The sequence below is a fragment of the Callospermophilus lateralis genome, chromosome 2 (assembly GCF_048772815.1).
Source record: "Callospermophilus lateralis isolate mCalLat2 chromosome 2, mCalLat2.hap1, whole genome shotgun sequence".
NCBI classification, from domain to species: domain Eukaryota; kingdom Metazoa; phylum Chordata; class Mammalia; order Rodentia; family Sciuridae; genus Callospermophilus; species Callospermophilus lateralis.
The window spans coordinates 207,157,834-207,184,715 of NC_135306.1; the positions used below are offsets into that span (position 1 = coordinate 207,157,834).

The window sequence follows — 26,882 nt, forward strand, 5'->3', positions numbered from 1 at the left end:
TTCTCTGTGAGACCTTTTTATGATTGTGATGGATGCTCTCCCTGGTGGCCCTTTAGTACCAGCATATCCAGCTTTAAGCTTCAGACACCCAGGGCATAACATATCACCCCAGGAAAGATGCACCACCCCCAGTGCTTGAGCTCTATCACAAAGTTTGTTTTTTTGCTAGATTATCATTCTTCTGGGAACCCATGCCCTTATTCTGTTCTTCTAGGTGGTGTTAAGTAGAATTCCCCAAGTAAGTAGTCCCTGTGCCTCATTTCCTGTCTGGAGGCGTACTCATGAACAGGCTGAGCAAGGCGGTATGACATTCCCAGTATGGCTGGACTGGCAGGGGTAACTCTGCCCTGTGTGTTTTCTCTGCTCTCAGGATCTCATCATAAGGGACTTTTGGATTCTTCCTGGCAAGAGCCAGACAGTTGCACCACTCATTCTGTAATCAGGATGAGAGAGAGTGAGTGAGAATTATAGGTATGGGAAAGAATGAGACAATAGAACATGTATAAGTGACTCACAGGTGCAAATCAGTGCTCTAGCCTCTGACCTTGGGAAAGGACAGCTCTCTGTAAACAGCATTTTGGAAATAAGTTTTAGAGCTAACTGAACAGAATTGAAGCATGTAGGATTTGAATCCTGGGGGGTGTTGATTGTGCCATGAGCACACAGTGCCTGCTGTGTGGCCTTGGCGGCAGTCAGTTCTCAGTCATTTGTTGAACTGCAGCCAATGGAGGCTGTTGTTTGTTACAAATTGCAGTTTACAGTATATGAGAAACTAAAATATTTTTATAGCTTTTTATGTGCCATAAACACACAGTATTGACACAGTAGAGCAGAGGTTCCACTGTAAACAGCAGGCTTTGAGGGCTGTCGGCTGCCTTAAGGATTGGCTTATCTCAATCCAGGAAGAGCGAGAACTCTCCTGGAGAGTTACATGTTTAGTCCAGGAGCTTTTACCCTGGCTTGTATCCCCCACCTCACCTGAGAGCCTTCAGACCCCTACTTGACCTGTCTGGACTCAAGGAGTGTTACTTAGGAATCCAGATCTCTTTAAAACTTGTTGTTTGGAATAACAATTGATTAGAACAGATCTCTTAAGAATTAAAAGCTTCATCTGCTCAAGAATTGCATTTACAGTTTTATTCACTGTGAATGTTTTCCTGCCTCCTCTTTTCCTGGCTATGCTTTTGGGGATTTCCTGTGATTGGTGTGGATTTAGCTGTAACTGGAGAAAGCCTGATGCCTGTCAACATTTCTCGACTTTCAGGTTTTAATGTAGTTTTTCTTTGCGAAAAGAAAGTTTTTCTTTTTTCTTGATTGTATTAGTATGGTTCATGGAACTGTGGTTGTTACCATGATGTCAAATTCTGTCGGAAGGCTTTTAGGTTTCCTAGAGGCTATGTCTCAGATTTCCATCCCACCCCTGGCATCCTTAATGCCAAGAGGGGTGCATAATTTATACAAGAAGATTGTTTTGTTCAGTTTTTCCTTTAGAGATTTTGATGATAATGTGAATGCTTTGAATTTAGGAAATTTCATGAATACTGATTCTGGGAGCCTATAGATAATTAACAGTTTTCACACTTACATTCTTTTTACAGTGTTTCTTTTGATCGGGTGTCAGACATCAACTTTACTCTCAATACAAATGAAAGTGTAAGTATGAAAATTTCCTGTTTCGAGTAACAGGGCACATGATGGGTGGAATTGAGTTTTGTTGGAGCCCGGGTGTGGTTGCCACGTGCACTAGTACCCTCTATACTCCTGGAGCCCACAGGTCAGATTGACGTCACACGTGTCACCTACTCTAGAGGGCTGCCTAGCCCTGCGTATGAGGTTGCAACCCTGGCTTAAGTTGTGACTGCGCTCGTGAAACCAGGGTCACTTTTGATGGCAGCATAGACATTTGGCTTCAAAGGGAAGGCTGCAGTTTGTCTCCTTTATATTACCAGGAGAGAAACTTGGGTTGGACCAGGGCTCACCTCTCATCACCAGGCTTCTTGGAAAACCCAGGTGCAGCCGCCACTGGAATGAGCAAAGCTTTGATTTTAGGGTGATTAGCATGAGAGACCACTGGTTTCCTTGCTGGTGCGATGAGCTAGAAGCAGCAGCTGATTGGGACCATGCCACTCATCACTGTGAACTGGACTGGGAGCTGCAGAGGGAGCATGAATCATTTTTCCTTGTTGGAAAGATCTGGGACTGCCTCTCTGGGGCAGGAGGGAAGTTTAACCGCTACGGAGCTTCGACTAGGTGAAAGTGGGTTTGAGAGAAGTGTGTGGCCAAGCCACTTGCAAGCAGGCTCTGCATATCTTTCTAGGGTTTCTTGTTACTTACACAGAAGTTGAAATTAGATGCTTACATTTTATTTTGGTGTGATAGACACTGTATTTTTTTAAAAAAACATTTAAATTTATTTATTTTTTGTAGTTGGACACAATACCTTTATTTTACTTATTTATTTTTATGTCGTGCTGAGGATCAAACCCAGGGCCTCGCCTGTGCTGGGCAAGCGCTCTACCGCTGATCCATAGCCCCAGCCCCTAGACACTGTTTTATAAGGCAAATTGAAAAATCGCAATTCATGTTGGTTACTTGGGGGAGAAAACGATTAGATTTTAAATTTTTCTTCTTTTTCTCACTCTTGGTTTTATTTAGGGTAATATTGCTCTGTTTGAAGCGTGTTGTAAGGAGAGAATACAACAGTTTGATGATGGTGGCTCTGACGAGGAGGACATCTGGGAGGAAAAGCACATTGCATGTACGCCAGAGTCCCAGAGGCGATCCAGGTGAAGGAGGGTTTGCTGTAGCCCTGATTGCATGCAGCTCGTGTAGCAGACTAGCGGCCATGGTGAGGAGGAAGCCCCTGTGAACACAGGGGAGCTGGTGCTGGTTCTCCTCTCTGTAGTGCCGTAGTCACAGCCACACACTGGAAAATGCTGCAAGTGTCCGATCAGTGTGTCACTTCGTTCCTTTGACTAAGTAGTGTTCCCCCAGTGATAGCAGCAGCTGAGTTATTATTGTCTCAAGTCATTTCCAAAGGTTTATCTTGAAAGACAGGGTCTTGGCAGTGGATACCATCTAGGTCCATCGGGTCTTTTTTTCATCACTCTTGTCACAAAAATCTGAAGAGATGCTGCTTCTGTGCTGCTTCTGTGTGCTGGCAGTTCTAGTTATATGAGTGTCATCATCGGGGCCTTCATAGAGCTGAGACGGGGATGAAGAGCAGTAGCTGAACTTTTTAAAATTTACTTATTTTTTTCATAAGTAGTGTTTTTCCCATGGCCTAAAATTCAAAGGGAACAGAAGGGGTATAGAAGGAAGGTAAAGCTCCTACCCCATCTCCCAGGTGTTGTTGGAGCTGCCTGGTCCCTGTGTGTGCTGGCACTTAGGTTGCATCTCTCAGTGACTGCCACAGATCATGGAGGATTCTATAATAGCTTAAGCAAGGAAGGGTATGTTGTTCTTGTAATCTAGAATTGACCTGGAGTCTCATTTATTCCTGCTCTATTATCTTCTGCATGTTGGTTTATCTCCTGATCACAAGATAGCTGCTGTAGCTTTAGAGCCAGACAGTAAAAGGCAGGTGTCTTTTTGGTGACCTTTTTTTAAAGACAAAGTTCCAGTCAGATTTGTTCGTTGCCATTTACTATGAGGTTTTGGTCCTCATGTGGAGAGGTGTCTCTGAGTGGCCTTGCAGAGCACCAGGTGTGGAAAGGGCAGAAGGACATGTGGTGGGAGACATGCCTGGCGGAAAGCCCTTGGCCCCCAAGAGAAGCACAGGCTGAGAGGGCAGGGTTGTCTACACAGCAACTCTGTGGAGGTGAAATTGATATACACTAGGCTGCATGCTAAAGAACTGTGCGTGTGACCCTTTTTGAAACCATCACCCCAGTTAGGACCATAAGCTTGTCCTTACCCCCAAACGTTCTTTTTTCTTCTTCTTTTTTCTTTCTTTCTTTTTTTTTTTTAAGTTGTTGATAGTCCTTTATTTATTTTACATGGTGCTGAGAATCAAACCCAGTGTCTCACACATGCCGGGCAAGTGCACTACCGCAGAGCCCCAGCCCCCCAAATGTTCTTATGCCCTTTGTAGCCCTCCTGTTTCTGAGCCTTGTCTGCTTTCTTTTCCTTTAGATTAACTTGCACTTTCAAGAGCTATATAAATGAAGTAATACATTTCACACTTTTTATCTAGCTTTTTTCACTCAGAATAATTATTTTGAGGGCCATTGTGCCAAGTAATGCATCAATACCTTTTTATTTTTTATTGATGAGTAGTATTTATTAATTGGATGTACTAGTGTGTATCTTCTTTTCCTGTTGATGGACATTTGCTTTGTTTCTGGTTTTGGATTCTGTCACTTTAAGATGGGCTGCAATAAGTTCAAGACGTATATACTACAAACTCTAGAGCAGTCACCAAAACAGAGCAGGAATAATGTTAACAAGCCAAATAGGAAATAAGATCATAAAAAATTCCAAATGAAGGCAGCAAAAGAGAGCAAAGGGTGGCTGGACAAACTAACAGTAAGATGATGGTACTCATCATGTTAACTAAGCAATCCAGAGACCCCCCACTAGAGAGCAAGGGTTTGGGGATTAGCTTTGTGGCAGAGTGCTGGTACAAGAACATGGGTTCAGCCCCCAGCACCAGGAAATAAAAATAAATGAAAGGTAAACACCTGGATTAGACTAGAAAACAAAGCCTAAGTTCATATGCCTTTGAAACAGTCAGACATGCAGACAGAAACAGGTCAAAGGGAAAAAGGTAAACCACACCAATACCAGTAAAACAAAAAGCTAGGAAATCTCCAAGATTATTTCAAAGGGAAAATACAATAACAAAGTGGTCAATTCATGAAGAAGACGGAGCAGACATAGAGTTGAACACGCAGAAGCCATAGACTGTTTAACAGTTACAGCACTGTCCCCTGAAATGTTCCACTTGCACATTTCTAAAGAAGTCTGCCCAACAGCAGAATACTCAGTCCTGCAAGTTGGTGGAATATTTAGCAAGAATTGACCATGTTCAGAGAATAAAGCAAATTCCAGTAAAGTCTAAAGAGATCATGTCATTTTTTGATCAACATGGAATTAAATTAGAAATCAGCATCAGAAAGATCTCTGGGAAACCTGCAAATATTTAGAAACTGAGTAACACATGGGTGAAAAGAAGAAATCAAAGGGAAAATTTCCACAGTACTGTGCTTAATTTGGGAGATGAAGCTAAAACTTTACACAGAAAATTATTCTTAGCACTAACTGGTGTATTAGAAATGAAGAAAGAATAGCCTCAGCTTCTACATAAAGAAACTAGGAAAAGAGCAAATTAAACCCTTGTAAGCAGAAATAACTGATACAGAGATTAGAGTGGAGTTCAGTGAAGTACAAAACAGAGAAGCAGTAGAAAAACTTAGTAAAACCAAAAGTTGTTCTTCAGGAAAATCAATAAAATTGATAAACTTCTAGCCAGAATGATCAGGAAAAAAAAGATGATGTTAGTATCAAGAATGAGAGAGGTGACATTAGTCTACATTCTGTAGACCTGGAAGATGTAAAAGATAATAAGGAAATTATGAACAACTCTATGCCAATAAAACCCAAGTGATCTTTTAAAGATGCAAAGTACTAAAACTGAAGCAAAAAGCACCTAAATGATCCTGTCTATTAAAGGTGTTAAATTTTTAGTTTTAAAACTTACCACCAGAAAGTAGAAATTCCAGTTCCAGGTGCGTTGCTGTCGAATTCTACCAAACATTTTAGAAAGATGCTAAACCAGTTCTTCCCAGAAATTTTTGCCCATCTAATTCTTTGAAGCCCCATTAGTGTAGCAGATTACCAAAATTTGGCATTCTTGTATAAGAAGAGGAAAGTAGCTAGTAGTTCTCCTGAAAATACATATAGAAACTCCTTAAGAGCATAAGGAAATCAGATGCAGTAACGTGTCGTGACCGAGGTTAACTCCCAGAATGTGGGATTGCTTCGGCATCTTAAATTTTTTTTGTGTGTGTATGTCGGGGGCGTGGACATTAACCCAGGGCCTTGTACATGCTAGGTAAGCACTCTACCAAGTTATATCCCCAGCCAGCATATTAAAATCTGTCAGCGAGGATGTGTTATAAAATGATCAGTGTCCATTCGTGGTAGAAACTCAGCAATTAGAAGCAAAAGGAAATTTTTTCATCCTGATTGAAGTATGTAGAAAGCTGCTGTTGGCATTACACCTAGCAGTAATGACCAAGTAACTTCCCCTAATAGCAGGAATGAGACAAGAATTTCTTCTCATGCAGCTTTGCTTCAGTATTATCCTTCACTGCTAGCTAATGCCCCAAGTGGGAAAGAAGAGAGGCATCTAGATTGTAAGGCAAGAAATAAAACTGCTCACAGACAACATGACCATTGATACAGAAAAGACTATTGGAATAATTCAAATGCATTTAGCAAGGTTGTGTTTGCAAGGTCAATATAATTGTGTATTGTATGACTGAAGATTTGAAATTGAAATTACCAAACAGTGCTTTTCATAATGGCATCAAAAATATTAAATATGTTGGGATAAATCTAACAACGTGTAAAGCGTGTGCACTGAGATCCATTAAATGTAGCTAAGACAAATATTGATGAATGGAAGACTCAGTATTGTGCAGGTGCCAGTTCTCCCAGGTCTACCTGTAGACTAAGCACGATTACTAGCAACATCCTTCTTAAATTGATATGGAAGTACAAAGAACCTAGAATATACAATAGGACAGCCAGGTGACTTTCATAAAGAGCAGCAAAATTGGAGCACTAGCACTTGATTTCAAGAGGCAGTAATGGAGACATTGTGATATTTATAAGGAGATGGGGAGTGGGTCTGTGGACAGAATGAAGAGCCTGAAAACAGGCCAGTTCGGCTGTGGATGGGTGTGCTGAGGCATTGCCATGGAAGCAGCAGTCAGTCTCAGCAAGCAGTGCTAGGATACTTGGACATCCATGTTCAAACCATTTCTTAACTACAGACTCACAGTAACACAGTGGATCTTATGCCCCCAACGTAAGGCAAGAAATCAAATCTGCTAAGGAAAATGTAGAAAATCATGTGATCTGAGTTCATCTTAGATATGTCTCTAAAGCACAGTACATGAAAAAGATTTAGTAAGTTGAATGTCAAATTTTAAAACTTTACAAAATCTTCACAAGACTCTCAAGGAAAACACTGCACACTGAAAATTCAAGTCATGAATTGGATAAAGAATTTGCATGCAGAGTTAAGACTCTTTACCCAATTAAAAAAAATACACGTCAAATTTTTAAACGCTCTAAAAATGTGAAAAAAGTTAAGAAAGGACAAAATGACAAGATAACACATGAAAGAATGGTCATCATCCATGGTCACTAGGAACGTGCAGCCTACCCCATGGTGGGACACACTGCCTGCCTGTTGGAGCAGCCATCTAGATGGTGGTCTGCACCTTCAGGGACCCCAGCTGGGGAGCAGTTGCTGACTTAAGAGTGAAGTTCCACCTGCACAGCCACATGACTTCCCCATGTCCCAGCGAGGCTGCCTATAGGCAGTGACAAGGTGGAAGCACTGTTGATCTTATTTTGTTAGGTGACCTTTTGCTTGTACTGGATGCTGGTGGCTGCTAAGCAGCATTAAATATTTCAGTCCTTTTTCTTTCTTCGCAGCTCGGGGAGTACAGACAGCGAAGAAAGTACAGATTCTGAAGAAGAAGATGGAGCAAAGCAGGACTTGTTTGAGTCCAGTAGCGCCAATACAGAGGATAAAATGGAGGTAGACCTGAATGAACGTAAGTCACTTAGTTCTTATGTGTTAGTTGTGATGTGTTAAATTTATATTTTGAAAAATAGGCAAAAATCACAGTCTGTTGTGTCTGAAGTGGCTTCTGAATGAATAGTCAAGTTGAAGCACACCTGGTGGTATGAATCCCTTGTAGATTTAAGTTCTGGCACCCGGCCTCCCAGAAGGAACAGGTTAGGCTTTGGCCATGGGTGTTATTGTCCGGGTGAGTCTGGCCAGAGGACTTTGTACCTTGGGAAGTCCCCCCTCAGCCTCCACAGACCTGTGCTGTAGCAAAAGGGGAAAACCACAGGCTGGCAGAGATGAGGAAACATGTTTTGTGGAATCATAAATGGAATAGACCAGAGAAAGCAACATAATGCTTAAGCATCTTTAAATGGGTTCTTCACAGTTATTTATGAAACTTACGGCCATAAAACTTGTTCAACTAAGAATCAGTCTGCACCCTTCTACTTACCAAAAAGAGTTGACTTACAAACACTGCTGACTTATAAAATTTGGGAAAACCTTCATGGGAAGGAGTCACTCAGCTTGACAGTGGGCTTTCCCCAAGCCTGACCACCTTCCTGTTGCTAGGAAGGCCTTCATTTCCTTGGTCCATTATGGGACCTCAGAGCTGTCATCCAGCACATCTGCTCTCGAGCCAGGGAAGAGAGGAGGGTTGCCCACCAGCCCCTACATCTTTCCCGGTTCAGGTCAGCTTGCCTTTATCCAGGACTTCCTGGGCCCCAGGTGTAGCCTCTCCCTGGCTATACCCCCAACACGCAGGACCTGCTGGGAGAGCAGAGTACTGGAAGAGGGAAGCTCATCGCTGCCCAGCATCTGCACAGACCTCCCTGAGGGTGTGGTGCTCAAGGACAACTAGGAATTAGCCAGTTTGAAAAACAGAACAACTAACAAGAAGGCACTGAGACCCAAGCTGCTTAATGTACTTCAAGAACAGGATGAGAAGGAGAGAGACAGTAAGGCCAAGAGCCAGGTCCAGAATACTGTCTTGAAAGTTCTAGGGACCCTGAGGATTAAACAGGCATTTGTGGCAGACTGTAAGAGCTAGACTTCCATGCTGGGGACAGGAACACCATTGAGCTGCTGATATATGTGAGAAATAGAAGAGCTGGTAGGGGTGCAGAAGGAGGTGACAGGGCCGATACACCCTTGTCTTCTGGTCCAGAAAGGTTGGTTTAGTGAAGGCTGCTAATGTACACTCACAGACTGTGTGGCAGATCCCTAGAACTGTTTCATCTGACCAAACTGAAATCTGGTGCCCACAGAGCACTCAACCCATTGTCCACTGCCTCACCCCAGGCACCCCATCCTACTTTCTGAAGCTGTGAACTCGACTGCTCCAAACAGCTCCTCTGAGTGGAACGACATGGTCATTCTCCCTTGTGGGTGGTTTATTACACTCATTGCAGTATCGAGCTTCATCATGTCCTAGCATGTGTAGAATTTCCTTGTAAGATGAGGAAGAACATTTCAGAACTGGTGCTTTGAGGGGCTGGGGTGTGATAAAGGACTTGGAGGAGACCACACACTATTGCACTGTGACTCTAGAACTGGGTGGGGATGGGAAGAGAGGAGAACACCCGGGCTAACTCCCTGGGTGAGCACAACAGGACCCCAGCCATCTGGCGTCCCTGCTGCTTGGGCAAGGCTTCTTTTCATCAGATCTCTGAGTGCACAAGGAGGGCTGACCTCTGATGTTTTGGGGGCTTGTGAACTGTGGAGAACAGTTTCTCACGTTAGACTGGCTCTGGGCTACCTGGGAAGCACTGTCCCCTAGATGACAGTGGAGAAGTACTGTTGAGTGAGTTGCACGTGAGTGGAGCTCTGGTTCTAATGGAGTGATTCCTGACTCGGCCTGAGGTAAGCAGGCAGAAATACCTGTCAGATTTGCTTTTTTGAGGTTTGAGGTGAGACTTTGAAACATTCAGGTATTATCCCTCATGTGTCGCAGAGCTCTGCCATACTCACACAGATTCAAGGACAAGACATACCAGACAAACCCCAACTCAGTTCCTTGTGGTATAGACAGTCCTTGTCTGAATTGAACAGTGAGGAAGGAACTTGGAAAGCTTTCATTTGCTCAAAGTCCCAGAAAGGTCTCTCTCTAAAATTGGAATGTTTCTATTTGGTACAGGTACATCTCAATCATCTGTTCCTGGGACAAGCATCCCAGATGGCCAGCAGGTCCCCTAGCATTTCTTCCCGACAGCCTGGAGGCTTCTGACTGTGGTAGAAAACACCCTGGTGGAGAGCAGGGCTTCCCACAGGGTTTGAGGGTCTCTAGACTGTGAAGAAAAGCGCTGGGCACAGGCAGAGCAAGCAGAGACCTGACTTTACCTGACTTCATTGAAGGGACACTGAACAGACCTCTGGTTAGGCCCAGACTTGGGTAGCAGGCACAGGGAGCACAGCTGAGCAGCCCCAAGCCTTCAGGCCAGTAGCTTTCCCACTGTGTGAGCTTATCCACAGGGGACTGCAGCCGGACCTGCACTGGGAAGCATCCTGGGTGTGTCCAACTTACTACAATTGCATAAATAGTATGTTCTTTTTTAAAAATAGGCTTATTGCTTTGGAAGTTATTTACAGAAAAGTTGCAAAGATAGTCCAGAAGGTTCCAGAGACCCTTCAGCTGCTTTTCCCAGTGTTAATAGATTCTTGGAACATTTGTCAGAACTCAGAAGTTAGCATGAATACATGTTTTATGTGTGGCTTTGTATCCTTGTGTAATATTTCTGTTGGAAAAACCTCTTAGGAATGAACCTGCTGGCTGAAAGGAGAATCAGTAATGAGGCGGTGTTGTCATGGTGTCCTCCAGGTGACTGCCCTTCCTAGGCCTCTTAGTGGTCAGCTAGAATTCCCTTTCTCTATGGCCCCCATCTTTCTTTGTCATTGCTAATCTGTTAGGAAAGTATCTTTGTCTTTTTCTTTCTTGTCTCGCCTCCTCTTTTCTTTCTTTGAGATGGGATCTCTCTTTGTCCAGGCTTGAGCTCCTTGGCTTCTTGGCTTGAGCCATCTTCCTCCCTCAGCTTCCAGAGTAGTCTGGACCGTAGGCACGGATACTGCACAAGAAATACTTTGTGTTACACCAACCTACTGAAATAGTCTCCAAACAAAATTTTTTGCCTTGTTTCAGCACCCAGCTGGTCGGCCAACTTTGATGTCCCGATGGAGACCACCCATGGCACTCCGTTAGACTCAGTGGGCTCTGATGTCTGGAGCACAGAGGAGCCAATGCCAACTAAGGAGACGGGCTGGGCTTCTTTTTCAGAGTTCACGTCATCTCTGAGGTGAGTGAGTGTGTGCTGTTTATTTCCACAGGAATAATAGTGTTCACTCCTAACCTATGTTCCTTACCTTCACTGACCTCTGAGTTGAAATAGTACCGTCAGCTAGATTGGAAGCCAACATTGGGGAGGTACTGACAGCTCCATCACAAGCAAAGCAGTCATCATCTTCCTTTACTCTAGGACCAATTGGGAAAGGGGGAGCTCTTGAACAAGTGGCCTGGGAAGGTTTGTTCTGAGCCTTGGCAGGACATGCCCAGGGATGGATGACAACCCTGTTGGCTTTTCCAGCTCCACAGAGCAGTTGACAAGGTTGAGAATAAGAATGAGCTCCTTATGGCACCTTTGTGTGGAATGTTGCTACATAAAAATGCAAAGTGTATCTTGAATTCAGTAGTTAATAGGGACTTGTATCCTGTGTTAGCCTTGTTATTTGTATTATTCTGCAAGACAGAATCATCTGATTGTATAATTTTCCTGAGTAGCATTGTCAGCCTTTGAGTATCAACCATGGATTTCAAGTCCCATTAGACTTGCTAAATGTTTTCTTCTGTTTATTAGGAAAAAAAACAAAGAATAATCTCCATCACCCCACTTGAAAGACTTTATTGCTTTCCCTATCCTAAGCACTTGCTGATAATGCAGAAGATAGGAAGGCAAACTCTGAGCCCTCAGTCACTATCCTAAAAGCAAAGGCCAGCCCGCAGTGTTCCGTAGCACCTCTAGTAGTAGCACTGAGCTCTTCCAAGCTCCAAGTGAGATTCCAAGTGAAAATGTCTCCAAAGTAGTAGTTCTTTCATCAGCCCTGCTCCAGCATAGGACCAAGTTCTTCCTGCCTGCGGGGAAAGAGCCTGTGGTTACTTAGGAATGCTTCTCTTGAACCCTGCACAGCAATCTCTGGGATTATTGGAAGCAGATTCACTAGCCTTCTGCCCCATGGCTTGGTCCCCTGGTGTTTCTTCCTGTGTTTTTGTAGTTCTGACACTGAGTAGCATTAAGATAGCCCATGCCTCCAGGCAGTTTGCCTGGAGGTTAGTCAGGAGTTTTGTGAAAATGCTCGATCCAGTAGACACAGAATTGAAGCTGTAGGAAGTCTATCACCCAGGCCTTAGGAGCCTGGTGGTTACTGTGGGGCCTGTTTCTAATTCCCTGAGGGCCTGGCCTTCTAAAGCTGTGCCCTCCTACCCTCCTGCTCCTCCAGACAGCCACCTGTCTGACCCTGGAGTGTGCAGCCCTGCTCCTCCTACAGAGGCTGACTGACTTTATTCCACACTTATTCTCAGAAGGTTTTTGTGAATAATGAGGTGGCTGAGTTAACATCTGAATTTTCTAACATCTGAATTTTCTCTTTTCTGAAAGCACTAAAGATTCTTTAAGGAGTAATTCTCCAGTGGAAATGGAAACAAGCACTGAAGCCATGGACCCCCTGACTCCCAGTGTCACTGCCTTGGCTGCACAGCCAGAGGGTGAGCGCAAAGTGGGGCCAGCACACATATAGCAGACTTAGGCACCCAGACTTGACTCAGTGTTGGACCTCACAGGACCAGGAAAATAAGAGAGTGGCCCTGATGTCCACAGGGCACCCAAGGAAAAGAAATTGTGTATGTTGTTCCAGACCGTAGCCTGTTGATTTTAGCAGTAAGAGGTCTATAGATTGTCAGACCTGTCCGTGTACAGGTGAGGCCCCTGAGGCCCAGAGCACAGGACTGCCTTGACCTCCAGCACCTAGGACGAACAAAACCAGAAACTGATGCAGATATGTCAGGCCTGGCCCCAGTCATCTCTGGACCTGTTTGAGGCTGTGGGACTGTTTATTTTGCTTTCACCTTCATGAGCAGATAAAATGGTCATAGTGTCTGAAGTTCCCATGGTTTGCCTTATTTTTTTTTTTTTTAATATTTTTTTAGTTGTCAATAGACCTTTATTACATTTACTTATACGTGCTGCTGAGGATCCAGCCTACACATACTAAGCAAGTGTTCTACCACTGAGCTCCACCTCGGCACCATGGTTTGCCTTACTGCTCAGAATGTTCACAGATGTTCCTTGCAGCAGGTGTGAACCATTTGGGCTTCCCCCCAGGTACTGGGGACACAACCCAGGGCCTCATACATCCTAGACATGTATTTTACCCCTGAGCTACACCCCAGCTGTTTTTTAAAATTTTTATTTTATTACAAGACAGGGCTTCACTAAGTTGCCCAGGCTGGCCTAGAACTTGCCATCTCCTTTTCTCAGCCTCTCCAGTAGCTGAGATTACAGGTGTGGCCATCGTGCCAGCTTCTGAACCTTTCCACCAATGACTTGGGTTTGGGGAGGTGGGGGTATGATGGGGAGTTGGGAGTGTGGGAGTATGTAGAGGGAACAGAGCATGAGTCCTTGGAAAAGAAAGATGATGCAAGAAGAGGCCCCCAGAAGCAGGGGCCTGGGGAGGACTAAAGCCAGGGGCTAGTGTGGTTTTATTTATCAAGCTCCTAAACATTTGAATAGGTAGCCACAGTCCTTCAGCTGTTGTAAGTCGCCTCACTGGTTCCACTTTATGGGTGAGGATATTGAGGCACTGGTAAGGTTCCTTGCCCAAGGGTTTCACATCCAGGAAGTGGCAGTACTAGGGTTGGAATCCAGGGCAGTCTGCCATTCACTCAAGTTTATAAACACTACAACTTACAAAGGGATGACCAGAATAGCACAAGAAAATGACAGTAAAAAAGGCAAGAAAAGGCTAGGACCCAAGTGGATAGAGGCAAGAACTGGTGACTGTGTCCTCTGCCCCATTCTGTAGAGTGGGACTATCGGGAGCACCAGGGTTGCTGTGTGAAAGCCAGGTCAGAGGTGGACACAGCTGTGAAGGCTGTAGGTTTCTCACCAGTTCTCCAATGAAGAAACTGTGGCTCGTGACCCCAGTGGCCCGTAAGAATTCAGCCAAGCAGCACCAGACAGACATTCTGTCATCATCCGCAAGCAGTAGATGTGACACGGGCAGGGCCCTCTAACAGAGGGATGACGGTTCCAGGTGGGGTTTGATATGTGTGACCATCAGCTGTGTACTCTTTTCAGCGCCAAGCAGTGTGGCCATGGAAGCCAGCTCCGATGGAGAGGAGGATGCCGAGAGTGCAGACAAGGTAACTGAGACGGTGATGAATGGTGGCATGAAGGAAACACTCAGCCTCACCGTGGATGCCAAGACGGAGACCGCAGTCTTCAAAAGGTAACTGGGCTAGATGGTCCGTCCTGCATCAGTTGGTTGGAGAATGGTTGGGGAGAAGCCCCAGACATGGAAATGTTCATTTGATTGAAATGAGTGTTGAGACATTAACTTGAAGTCGTCCTAACATCTTCATTAAATTCATTAATCTTAATGAAGAGATGGAAAGTTTTAGGCTCCTAAAATGCCCTTCTCCCTGTATGTGTTTGCGTTCAGAAGACTGTATTTTGAGTCTAGCAGATTGGCAGTTACGGAAATTAGCACACTTTTGACTCCTGGTAGAAATTGACTTGTATGGAAGCTGTGGAGCTCAGGCCCAAAGGCTCAGTGTCATACAGATGGGACACTGTCTCCAGATGTAATGCAGTCATTCTAATTCAGTAGCAAAATTGTAACTTTTTAAAAAATTATATTTGGAAATTAGCAACCTTACTTTCAAACTTACGGATCCAAAAAAGAATCAGAATGGAATTTTAAAGCTGAATAATGAAAAAACTTCAGTCAGGCATGGTGGAGCACACCTGTAATACCAGCTACTTGGGAGGCAGAGGCAGGAGGATGACAAGTTTGGAGCCAGCCTCAGCAACTTAGCAAGGCCCTGTCTCAAAATAAAAAAATAAGGATTGGGGATATAGCTCAGTGGTGGAGCATCCCTGTGTTCAATCCCCAGTACCACAAAAAGAAAAAAAAAAAAAAGTCTTCTTTCAAGTTTTACAGACTGCAGCTAAACCAGTGCCTAGAACTTTAGTGCCTTTTTTCTGCGGCAATTCTGAGAGGTTGCAGAGGATGCTTCCCGGTGCTTGCCATGGCTGCAAAACAAAACCGTATGAGGGAGGAAGCTCAGTCCTGACCTGATATCACATGTGCACGTATGATCGGGGCTCTCAGGGAGGAACTGCAGCAGTCCAGAAGTGTGTTCTGAGGGCCTGACCATAGCTGCGCCACCAGGGTGTGACACGGGGGGGGGGTTGTTTGGACAGAAGGATATTAGAAGTGATCTGTTTGCAGACAGTTACTGCTTTTGTCAGTGCTGCCCTGGGGGTCTTGGCAAACACAGCATCAAAAACCAAAAGGAGTGAGGGAGTGAGGGTGGACATAAACAGGCAAAATGATCATTGTTTATAGAATATGATTTTCTACCTAGAAGATGAATCTACAGACACGTATTAGAATTAATAGGGAAGTTTAGTGCGTTTACTGGTTACAAAGAAAAATCACTGTCCTAAACAATATGGGGTATTCTAGGTTTGCCTATTTGTCCTTAATAAAATGTCAAATCTTATGTGTAAGAATGTGACCTTAGAGCTGGGCTTGTAGTTCAGTGTAGAGCGCTTGCCTACCATGTGTGGGGCACTGGGGTCAATCCTTAGCACATATAAAAATAAATAAATAAAATAGTGCCTTGTGTCCATCTACAACTAAAAAGACTGTAATGTGAAAAGAAATTAACGAAAGTTTATTGGAAGACCTAAATATCAATACAGAGATTTGCCATGTTCACTAATGGAAATATCTTTGGCATTTCTCAACAAATTATGAATTAATAAAATTTGTGTCAAGATCCCAGCACAAAGTTGCACGAAAATTGTGATTATAAAGACAAAGCCTGCAGAGAAGAGCCAAGGTTACTCCGAAGGAAAAAGGTGAAGGCATCCCCACGTTGGACTCCAGGACTTCCTAGTAAAGACTGTCCTCAAGGAGCCGACGCATCCTGGCAGTCATGCAGAGACTCCACTGCAGGGACGTGGTGCACCTTGGAGTGCACAAATGAAAGGGACTGTCGATTCTGGAGAAAAGTGGAATTGGGTCTCTTTCTCCACATGAATATGAAAGGTGGAACTGCAAAACTTGAGGAAGACAGCATAAAAGAGAGTTTTGGGGATGGGGTGGTTTTTAAACATAAAAGGCCAAATCATAAAGGAAAGTAGTGATAAATTTAATTCCTAATATCACAAAATGAAGAGATGAGTCACAGCCAACAAAAAATCAGCCAGATATAAGAGAACCCATATCAATAAGAATGAAATACCTGATTTTAAAGATGTACAGAGGATGCAAACAAGCACCTGTCTGGAGGAAAACTAGGGGCAGAGCAAACCCAGTGTGATGCCTAAACACATGGGGCCTGTCAGTTACAGAAGTAGTGTAGGTAGTGCCAGTTAGGCACTCAAGGCCATTAGTTTCTCTCTCAAGTTGCCCCAGAAAGAAGTAGTGAGAGTCCTGCCCAAAGAATTGAAATCTTCATTCCAAATTAAGGATAATTGCAGAAAATGATCAGCTCATGTCACTTAAAAGCAAACTAAATGCAGAAGTTATGTTTAAGATATTGCTGGGTGCAGTGGTGCAGACCTGGGATCCCAGTGGCTCAGGAGGCTGAGGGAGGAAGATCGCTAGTTTGAGGTCAACCTCAGCAACTTAGTGAGATCCTATCTCAAAAAAATAAAAAGGGCTGGGGATATATATGACTGTGTAACTCAATAATTAAGTACTTTCAGTTTTAATTCCCAGTACCACCACCATCATCACCCCCGTGCAAAAAAAGTTGTGATATATAAGTTGTGGTATACTGACTGAATCCCAAATAATTCATAATGATTGGCTGCAGCTTATCCTAGAAGGCAAGGATGGTTCAAGCTTACATGTCCGAAAAACCTGTCCTTGCAATCTTCTTACATTAGACTTTTAAAAAATTACTTTTTTGCTCAGATTTCATATTTATACATGATTAAAACTCTGAGCAATCCAGTCACAGCAGTGAATTTCCTATGTAAAAATTAAATACCAAAAAGGCACACAGCACTATATTTAATGAAGAGATTTTAGGTGCATTCATTTTGAGATAAAGACCAATGATAAGCTGTCTCTTATCATTGCCAGGGTGTAAACAGTCCTGGAAAAGGAAGGAGGCAGAGGTATAGATGAGGGTTAGGAGAGGAGTAGTAAACTGTGGTTATTTACAGGCGTAATGGTGAGCCACAACCAAGTCAGTACAGACCTTTGTAATTACTAATTCAGCAGAACTGTTAGTTACAAGGTCAGTTTTAAAAATCAGTTGGTTTTTTCTAAATCAGTAATACGCAACCAGAATGGATAATAAAAAGCAGAATAACCACAAAATGTATTGGTCTATAAATTAAAGAGTTATTTTCATCCAAATCTCTGTAGAGAAAACTTGAAGCTTCCTTGGACAAGTGGGGGCAGCAGTGTACACACTGCGGTGGGACAAGGGTAGGGCCGCAGAGTCGTCAGCCACCACCAGATTAGCCTTAATGTTTAATGGAATCTCAGTAAAAATATCTCTGGGGTTTGGGGAAGAAACTTGTTAAATATACTCTAAAACTTCATGGAAAAATAACATCCCAGAGTTGCTTAGATACAGAAGGAGTAGTTGAGTAGGAAACCCACCCTTCCAGACATTGAGTTGTGCTGCAGCCAGCTGTTCAGACAGTGTGATGTCATCATGCACATGGACAAGAGTCAGTGTGGTAGGAGAGGGGCCAGATCCTCCCAGGTTGGGCCTCTTCCCGATGTGATGTGGCCAAAGTTGCCTGGTAGTTAGTGGAAGAAAAGAAGCTCTAACAAAGTACTTAAGGAATTCTGTTGATGAAGTACTCTAGACATTTGCTACAGCAAATTGAAGAAAGGGGCATATACCTGAATCAACAAGATACTGGCATTAGGTGTTCAAGGAATTCCCAATAAAGAAAAGGAAAAAAAAAAAACTTAAATCAGAAAATGGGTAAAAGATGTCGGTTTACAATGAGTAAACAAAAAGACTGACAAAAAAATGAAGAGATGCCCAAAACCACATATTATCGGAGAATGTGCGTGAGAAGAGCCCAGCTCGTGGCACTTCCTGCTAGAGCAGCTGCAACTAGACAGCAGGTGGTGCTATGGACCCTGAAAGGGGGGGCGGGGGCTGCTGATGGGAAAGCAAATTGGGGGCCACTCTAGATAGAAGGGCTTTTTTTTTTTCACTAGAGTTTTCCATCCCAGGTATAGAGTTCTGAGAAATGCCTAGCAGGCCTGCTAGGGACCGGGGACAGTGACCGCACTGCAGCACTGGGCTCAGAGGCCTGGAGGTAGAGGGCACTTTGGGCTCATTGCTCTGGGAAGCCAGGCCCTTTGGTCGGTGCTCACTGTGGGCACCGGGCTGTACCTGGAAGGAGCAGGTGGAACTTACAGACATGTTTAGTCTAGAGAAAAGTACAAAAAGATGTTGGATTCAGTGCAGGTTATATGCTCGTGCACACATGTAATGAAGATGCATTTTATAATCACATAAGAATCATTGCTTCTGGGACAGGGAATAGAGAAGAAAGGGGCAAAGGGGAATGGAGAAGGAGGTTTGAGAAGAAGAAACCAGGGGTTGGGGATGGGACTCTTGTGGTAGAGCAGGTGTTTAACATGGGTGAGGCCTGGGTTCCATCCCCAGCACCACCGAAAAAGAGAGGTAATGACCCATGTAATTCAGATTGTTACAAATCATTAGATTTCAGTTAATTTTTCTACTTATAAATTACGTGGAACCATCTGAAAACTACCTGAGAAATCATTCTAAAATATTAGGTGTCTTATAAGCAAATCCAAGCCATGGCTGTTAAGAATGACAGCCCTTCCTTAAGGGGACCTCTAGCTATTGCCACTTTAATTGTGTACAAAATGGGAATCCCCGACAGAGCGGCCCGCTGCATATTTCCCACCCTGAGAGGGGACCCTTATCCTCCCTGCCCACTCCCCTCAGCCCGGGACCTGGAGTCTGCTTTCAGCTGCACTAGCAGCTCCTCAGGGTCCCACTTTTCCTTCGTAGTGTTCATACATTTCACCTTTGTTAGAGGGAAACTCCCAACTCTCCCCCGCCCCAATACTGGAGGTTGAAACCAGGGGTGCTCTTTATAACACTGAGCTATACCCCCAACCTTTTTTATTTTTTATTTTGAGACAGGGTCTCACTAAGTAGCTGAGACAAGCCTCAAACTTGCCATCCTCCTGCCTCAGCATCCTGTGTCGCTGGGATTCCAGGCGTGCATCTCTGCACCAGGCTTTGAGAAGTCTTTAAATGTGGCTCAGGCAGCAGGGTGCCCTCCTCTCCTGACCAAGGTTTCCAGCCAGTGAACAGATGGAGGTCCGCCCTCTGGCGGCTTGTTACTGATGGGCTCAGCCCAGGAGCACAGGTTGAAATAAAGACTCGTTCCTTCAAACAGGTTCTCTTGACAGCCTTCACCAACTCTGCAGTTTTGGTTAAGTGCAGGCGTGGACGTAGTCCCCCGTCCCTCATTTCTAGGAGTATTCTGAAACTCTTGTACATTTCTTTTTCTGTTTTGCACACTGGGCTTCAGAGTGTTGAAATCCTACCGGTATGTACGGTGATGCGGGGCCGCTCTGTCAGACCAGCCACATTACATCGTCCCTCTCTTGGTTCCCACCTTTGTGTGCCCTTTCCTTTTGTGCTTCCCCTGTCACCGTCTGTGTCCCTGTGACCCTCCCACCCTGAGCATGCTCAGCCCCAGGGTTGCCGCCATGGCAGTCATGACTTCAGAGCCATTTGCATGTGACCCCATCCTTTGGCACCTAGACGCTGTCCCGGAGGTGTGTAATGTGCCTGTGTCTCCTCTCCTGCAGTGAGGAAGGAAAACTGTCTACCTCTCAAGATGCTGCTTGTAAAGAAGTGGAGGAGAGCCCTGAGCCAGCAGAGGCCAAGTGTGCGGCCCCCCGGCCCCCCAGCAGTAGCCCAGAGCAGAGGTACTGCCTGCACCCTTGTGTTCTTCCCAAGCCCCGCCTGGCCTTGCTCTTGTCCTGTGGGAGTCGGGAAGGGGTTGGCACCTAGGTGTGGACTGTAGGGTCATCACAGCCAGGCCCAGGCCTTCAGCAGTACACTTGGCAATAATCCTTTCATTAGTCAGGTGACCCAGCAAAGAACCTGGGAACAACACTTGGTCTCCTCACCCGAGGCCAAGAGCTGCCTGGGCGCGGAGATTGGCAGTGTAGCTGGCTCTTGGGCACCTCCTGGGAGTGGAAGGCTTGCTCCGGCTACACAGCTTTCTCAGGAGGCCCCAAGTTGAGAATAATAACAGGCCCCTCTGGGAGCTTTAGTGGCCCCTGAACCGCCAGGTGCAAACAGCTCTGGGTGACTGTTTCCCACATTTGTGCCCATGTGACATGCAGGGGACTTCCCTTATTATTCTCCACCCCTAAGTGAATCCCTGTGTGGTCTTGTTTTTTTCAAAGTAGTGATCTTGTCTTGATTGACTGTGAAAATCCCACTGCCAGAGCCATGTGATTTGGAATGTGATGCTTTCTTTCTAGTCACCTTTTGCTTAGACTGAGCCAGTGGCCTGAAGGAATAGGCCAAGCCAAAGCATCTGCCGCCAAGGGCCAGCGTCCGGCCCATTCGCACGGCCTCACAGGTAGAGCCAGGTGGCCTGGGATCGCACCGGAGCTCGCGCCAGAAGATGAGTGAGGATCCCCTGGACCACGAGAAGCTGTGTCTAGCACGTCCCAGAGTTAACCTTTTGATTTCATATATCTAAGATTGTATATTCCTCCTTTCAGAAGGAATAAAGTGACCTTTAAAGCAATTTCTAAGGAGTCATACTTTCCCCCTGGCCCTGCTGCCCCTAAATTTTCTAGGCATTCTAAGACCACACCAGCGGGAGCCAGCAGGGGGCGCCCTCGGTTCTGCATTCAGGGCAGGGCAAGCCCTCTTTACTGTTCTACTCGCATAAATTTTAGCTCAAATGAAGTTTGTTTTTGTGCCTCTGAAGTTTTTACATACAAAGGTAATTACGTGAGCTGCTGGAGCAGGATGGCTTTAATGAGGGCTTTGGGAAGAAAAGGCAGGGTCACACTCCAGCCCTAGGGGTGGTTCAGTCCCAGGTTCTTCTAGGGTTCAGAGAAAGTCAGTCTTTTTCCTGGGGTTTTGACTATGAGAGATTTTGTTTGCTTTCCTTCCTTCCTTCCTTCCTTCCTTCGCTTCCCCCCACCACCACCACCGCTTTTTGGTTCTATGGGTTGAATCTAGGAGGTACTTTGCCACTGAGCTATATCCCCAGACCTTTTCATTTTTCTTTGGAGAGTGGGTGTTGCTGAGGCTGGCTTGGAACTTGCAGCCTCATGCCTCAGCCTCCCAAGCTGCTGGGATTACTGGCATGTGACACCAAACCCAGAGTTCAGTGGGTTTTTGTTTGTTTGTTTGTTTTTTCTCATTTTGTTCTGTTCTGCTTTATGGTCTTTTGTGAGTCTAATTCCCAGTCGGGGTCACCTCTCTAATTTCTACCTGTTAAGTTACTTTACATTGAGGAATTCCTGGGAGTTAGAATAGTTAGGGTCGGCCCTGGCAGTTTGTTCTTGGTTCTCTGACATGAGTGGCCCAGGAGGCTATGGGGTCATTTCCTGGCTGTCCGGTGTACAGAAATGTTGGCTTCAGTGCAGCCTGCTTGCTTTTCTCTCTGGCTAGAAACATCAGGTATGAAGAGTTCTCCTCTCCAATTACAGGATTGAGGTGGTGGCAGAGAATGTTGGGGTGAGCTAGTGAAGGAGGGGACACACTGGCGTCCCTGGGTTTGTCCATTCATCCATCCTTCATCCACCACAAGATGGTGGTAGCTGGAGGGAAGCCTGAGCAGACAGACACCAGTAGCCTGGGGCAGAGGGCAGGTGCCTGGGAGGACACTGGCTGCAGGAATGGGGACAGGAGTGCAGCTAGGTGAGAGGGCTGTCTGAGCAGATGGCACTGGCACCAGCGTTAGGACAGGTGGAGGGTAAGTACGGCGATGCCTCCCATGTGTTTGAAGGGCCCTGCCCCAGCCTGGTCCTGGGGTCCTGTGGATCTGGGGTGTGTGTTGCCACAGACCTGGCTTGGCTGCTGTTTGTCAGGCCTGCTGTGTCTGTGCCAGCGGTGTGCCAGCTGCTTCACACACTTCCCTACCTGTGAAGCCCTGTGGGATAGGGGGAGAAAGCAAAACTGAGAGAGTTTAAGAAATAAACTTACGAACACATGGCTTTTGGGTGGTGAAGGCAGGATACGTACCCAGTGTCTGGTGCAGTGAGACGACGTGTAAGCCGATGAGACGGCTCTGGAATGAGACGGCTGTAAGTAGATTTGTTGCTGTGTGTGGAGCTGGCCCCGAGCTCCCTGCTGTACTCACAGGCCGCAGGACTGGAGTCTGCCAGCTGAGACCTCAGGGCTAGCCGGAAGTGCCTGCGCACCAGTTTTGCCGCTCTCAGCATCCTTCCCAAGTCTACTTCCTTAACTTGGGAAGAGCCCTAGAGAGTTTGCCCCTCCATTTTGTGATTTTGCAAACTCGGATCTTCAGCCACCACTTTCACACACTGTCCCACCACTCTTGCCTCCCAGTTGTGAAGCTGACATTTGCTCTGTGGGAATGTGTTGTCCGTGTGTTGTAACAGATTGTTCTGTTTACAAACTTTTTTCCCTCTCTCCTTTTATTTTTCTTTGCCATTGCAAATGCTGCAGAGTTCCACTCTGTGGGACAGATAAATGCTTTTTGGAGGAGAAATGAACAGAGAGCTCCCGTGGGCTCTGGGGGCAGCGGTTTAGGACCCTCCACCCACATGTGTGGGTTGTCCTGAGAAGTGGAGGAGGGCAGCTCCGTGGGCTCTTGAGGCCCTGCTTAGATGCACTCCCCACCCTCAGAACTAAACCAGGCTCACTTCCTCCCATTTCTGCTTCACGTGCCTCAGATGCCTGTCTCTTACTCTGCAGGAGTGACCAGCCAAATGTGCCAGGTGACACGTCAGTCAATGGCCCTGTATGATGGGTAGCGTCTGCTGCTGCTGACTGAGGACTGCAGACTGCCACCACCCAGGGGCTCTGGAGGGGTCCTCTGGAGCCACCAAGCCGTCACTGCTGCACTCACTCTGCAAGGGATCAGGACCAGCAACCTTTATATTCTAGATTCTAAGACATTGTACAGAGAAATTCAGAAGTGTAAAAATATTGCACATTGACAAATACCAAGAATGTCTGCGTATGTTTATATTGTATTGTTCTAAATAATGGGTAGCCTGTGAGATGAGACCTTGCTGCCCTGTGGTGATAGCAGTACTACTCTAGTTAAATGGCTGTAAGAATAGTTTTATAAAAGTGAATACACAGATCTATTGTATTTGAAACATAACTATTTGACAATTATTAGTGTGACCAAAGTACTAGGCAGTTTTCATACATTTTTCACCTTGTACAAAATTCTGATTCCTTTTCTTCCAGGTTGGCAAGGAGCTGTGGAATTGAAATCCCTCTAGGTGTTATTTTGGTTGTTCTAACTTACAAAAGTGATTTTGAGTAAGAAATATTTGGTGTTCTTTTTATAACCAGTTTTTGATTGGTAATTGTTTTCTGTATTGTTTAAAATGGATCAAAAATGTAAGTCTATTGGTAGAGATTAAGTATTTATTGCCGCGACTTAGTTGATAAACCGATGTTCTTGTGAAGCCATATGTTCTGTTGAAGTCTTGTTGCTTGAGATGATCTCCTACAGGAAAAGCACTAGAGTCCTCGGAGTGTACATGGCTGTGGTTTGAGGTTTTTTTTTGGGGGGGGGGGGTTGTTTTTGTTTTTTTGTTTTTGTTTTTGTTTTGTTTGGTAGTTCATCTGCCTTTTAACCCATTCACCAAAATTGACCTTGTTAACAAGCATCACCAATGACCATTTCAGAGCAATCTGCGTATTTAACACACTTAAGTCATGTTAGGCGAGTCCGTTGAAAATGCTCGTGCTGCTAATGGAGTTCGAGTGCGTCATTTCACAGGCTAGTGTTTTAAAAATAGAACTCAATCCGGCACCTGCGCATGTTACCTGTTTTACTGTACCTTGTGAGGTTTTCACTCGTAAAATTCTAAACCAGTGTATTTTTTTAGAACTGGTTTGTGTATATATATAGTGATTATGGATACTAATTCAATGTAATTTATAATTTTCTATGTCAATATAAAAATACGTCACAGCCTTCTCCAACAGCTGAAGCAATATACTGTATATTGCCATATCGTCTGGTGAAAGGGTTAAATCACTTCACCTCTTGCACTTTTAGATGCAAATCAGTTTTTCATTTCTGTAATAGAAAATTATTCACGTATTTTTACATCATTTGTTTTTCCTGACCAGTATTTAAAACCAAAAGGATATTCTGAAAAATGGCCAACAGATTTTTTAGAAACAGCATCCCAAGCAGCGTGCCTAAACATTACATTGCATACGGAAATAAAAGAATCAAATGTCTGATGCCTTATTCCTTATTTGCTTTTCATTTTCAATAGTGTGGAAACTCCTCCTGAGGTTTCCAAGGCATGCCTAGCACACCAAGGACGGGGTCAGCAGGAAGCCCTGGGCTGGTCATGGGGGTGTGGGGGCGGCTGGCGTGGCCCGGGCACTCCACACCAGGACCCTCTTTCTCTGGGAGCTGCTCTTGGGGGAGACTGCCCTCCTGTGTTCTCTGGAGCCCGGCACCAGGAGCGGACGGGGCTCCTTCCGCTTACCTCAGGGATGCCTTGCTGATGTGGCCCAGGACCTCGGGATTGCCCCAGCCAGGCTTTGGCCCTGTTGGTGGCGCTCACGGCCCCACAGCTGGGTTTAGTTGGCTTCTCCATGCCTCCCGAGGTCACACAGTGTCCTTCCATCCCACTTCCTGCTAGGGAAGGAGCACAGGATGGTGGTCGGGTCTGCTCATCTTAGGTGCAGGGAAGGGGTAGGCAAGAGGAGCCGGGCCTGCGGGGTCCCGGCAGCCAGCCCAGGGCGGCAGCGAGCTCCCGCTCCTTCAGTTTCTCCCTGGGTTCTGTGTGTTGGCCATAGGGACTGCAAGACTAACGTGTCTACAATACCTGTGTTAAAAATGACAAAAAATAAAGCCTGATTCTTTTTCTAGACCTCTTGTGCTTTGTGTGGGCTTTATGACCAGACGGTGTGGGCTGCAGGGAGAGAACCCTGTTGGGCTTCAGTGGGTTGCCACCACCCTCCCCATAGTCCTAAGCTCCCATGGGGGAGGAGCGGGTGCTGCTGCAGCTGTGACCCACAGGTGCTCTGGGCGCTCTCCGGCCCATGAAGAGCGCTGTGGCGACTCTGGACTCGCCTGTCCCATCCCGGTTTGAAATGCTGTGCTTTTGGAGCTCCTTGTTCCTCATCCTCCCCCACATGCAGAGGAAAGTGTCTCCCCTGGCTGGCGTTGGCCTTGGCCGGTCCCCTGCACTGCCACCCCCTGGGCACATTGCCCTGCACACCTGGACACAACAGCCTGCCTCAGGCACTCGGCGGGGACCTGGGCAGGTTAGCTGCAGCCTCCACTGCTTTCTCTGCCATGGACGCAGAGTAGTTCTAAGAGGGAATGTACAATAGAAGTTCACTGTTAACACCCCAGCCCCTGAAAGTCACCTGTTGGCCTTCTGAATACTCACCTGGATCCTGTCGTTTTATTTCAAACCTCCACCTCCAGAAAACTCGGGTGCTTTCACTCCAGTCAAGGATTTGGTGGCTGTCCTGCTTTGGGGTGCAGGACCTGTATCCCACATGCCATATCTGGCCCTCCACCTAGGGTGGAAAGATGAATCTGGCTCTTACTGCACGCCACCTACAAAAGTTAATCCCATCAAGCACCTAGGACAAGCTTCAAGAGGAAAACACCTACCCTTTGGAAGGGCAAAACTTTCTCAGGACACGGATAACAAGCCTCAGAAGGGAGGCATTTGGCCTCCACTGAAGTGAGGACTCTGGCCTTCAAAACAGGCAGGCTATGCAAATAGACGCGTGTATTCCTGACAGGACTCATTCTGAGTCTAGAGAAAGCAGAATCCCCACTTCACACATTGCGAGAGACTTGGGCACACAATCCATGAAGAAGAGGCAACCTGAGTGGCCAGTAAGAACATCAGGGCTTCCAGCCCGTCCCTGGACAGTGCCACTTAGAACCCTATGCAGGTGCCACCCCCTCTGGCTAAGTGGCTCCGCCCAAAGCACTGACACCCACACTGATGAGAACCTGCAGCCATCGGGATGTACCTCTCACCCCCTGTGATGTGGCCTGCCACCTGGGGGAGCTGTTGAGCAAGTCCGTTTCCTGTTGGTTTTCTGGCCTCTTGAATTAAGCATGTTGCTGCATTGTAACTCGGCAACTCTAGACATTCACATAATACAGTAGCTCCACTGATATCCTTTGTACAAGTGTATTTATATTTGCTTTATTCATTAAAAAAAAAACTGTTCAGCTAGAAAATGGATCACAGATTAGGCACATGCTGGAATTGTACTAGGGAGTAAGTGGGAATGAACTGATGGAGGCAGCAGTGTGTGCACATGTCTGGGTTTGTACATCTCAGTGTGAGAGACGAAGGACACATAGGACACCTCTGTACAAAGGGCTTTGGGATGGCCGGGGGAATCTCGGGGCAGAAATGAGAAGTGTCTTCTGGAGGGGAAGAAGGAGGTGACTTCTTGGTTACTGACCGAGTTACAAAGAACAGGTTTATTTGGGCTTCCAGTTCAGATCCAAGATGTGGAGGACCACATCTGACCAGGATGGTCTTGCTGGCAGAGTCCCAATGTCACACACGGGAAAGGGGGGAACTGAAACCT

The 26,882-nt window shown here is 45.8% G+C and overlaps 1 protein-coding gene across 21 annotated transcripts in view; it reads left to right on the top strand.

Moving 5' to 3' along the window:
- The window catches only part of Ppp6r3 (protein phosphatase 6 regulatory subunit 3), a 134,868-nt gene extending 109,685 nt beyond the window's left edge, over nt 1-25,183 (top strand). For 17 of the 21 annotated variants that reach the window (XM_076847709.2, XM_076847715.2, XM_076847726.2 and 14 more), the window contains 8 exons: nt 1,599-1,653; nt 2,656-2,786; nt 7,672-7,793; nt 10,944-11,097; nt 12,454-12,560; nt 14,152-14,302; nt 19,922-20,041; nt 20,606-20,877. In XM_076847709.2, coding sequence (XP_076703824.1) covers nt 1,599-1,653; nt 2,656-2,786; nt 7,672-7,793; nt 10,944-11,097; nt 12,454-12,560; nt 14,152-14,302; nt 19,922-20,041; nt 20,606-20,759 — 994 coding nt within the window. In that variant the 3' untranslated portion in view covers nt 20,760-20,877. Of the gene's footprint in view, nt 1-1,598; nt 1,654-2,655; nt 2,787-7,671; nt 7,794-10,943; nt 11,098-12,453; nt 12,561-14,151; nt 14,303-19,921; nt 20,042-20,605; nt 20,878-23,024 lie in introns of those variants that run through there. The other 4 variants (XM_076847728.2, XM_076847729.2, XM_076847730.2 and 1 more) reach the window with 1 other exon arrangement.
- Nucleotides 25,184-26,882: the final 1,699 nt, after the last annotated feature.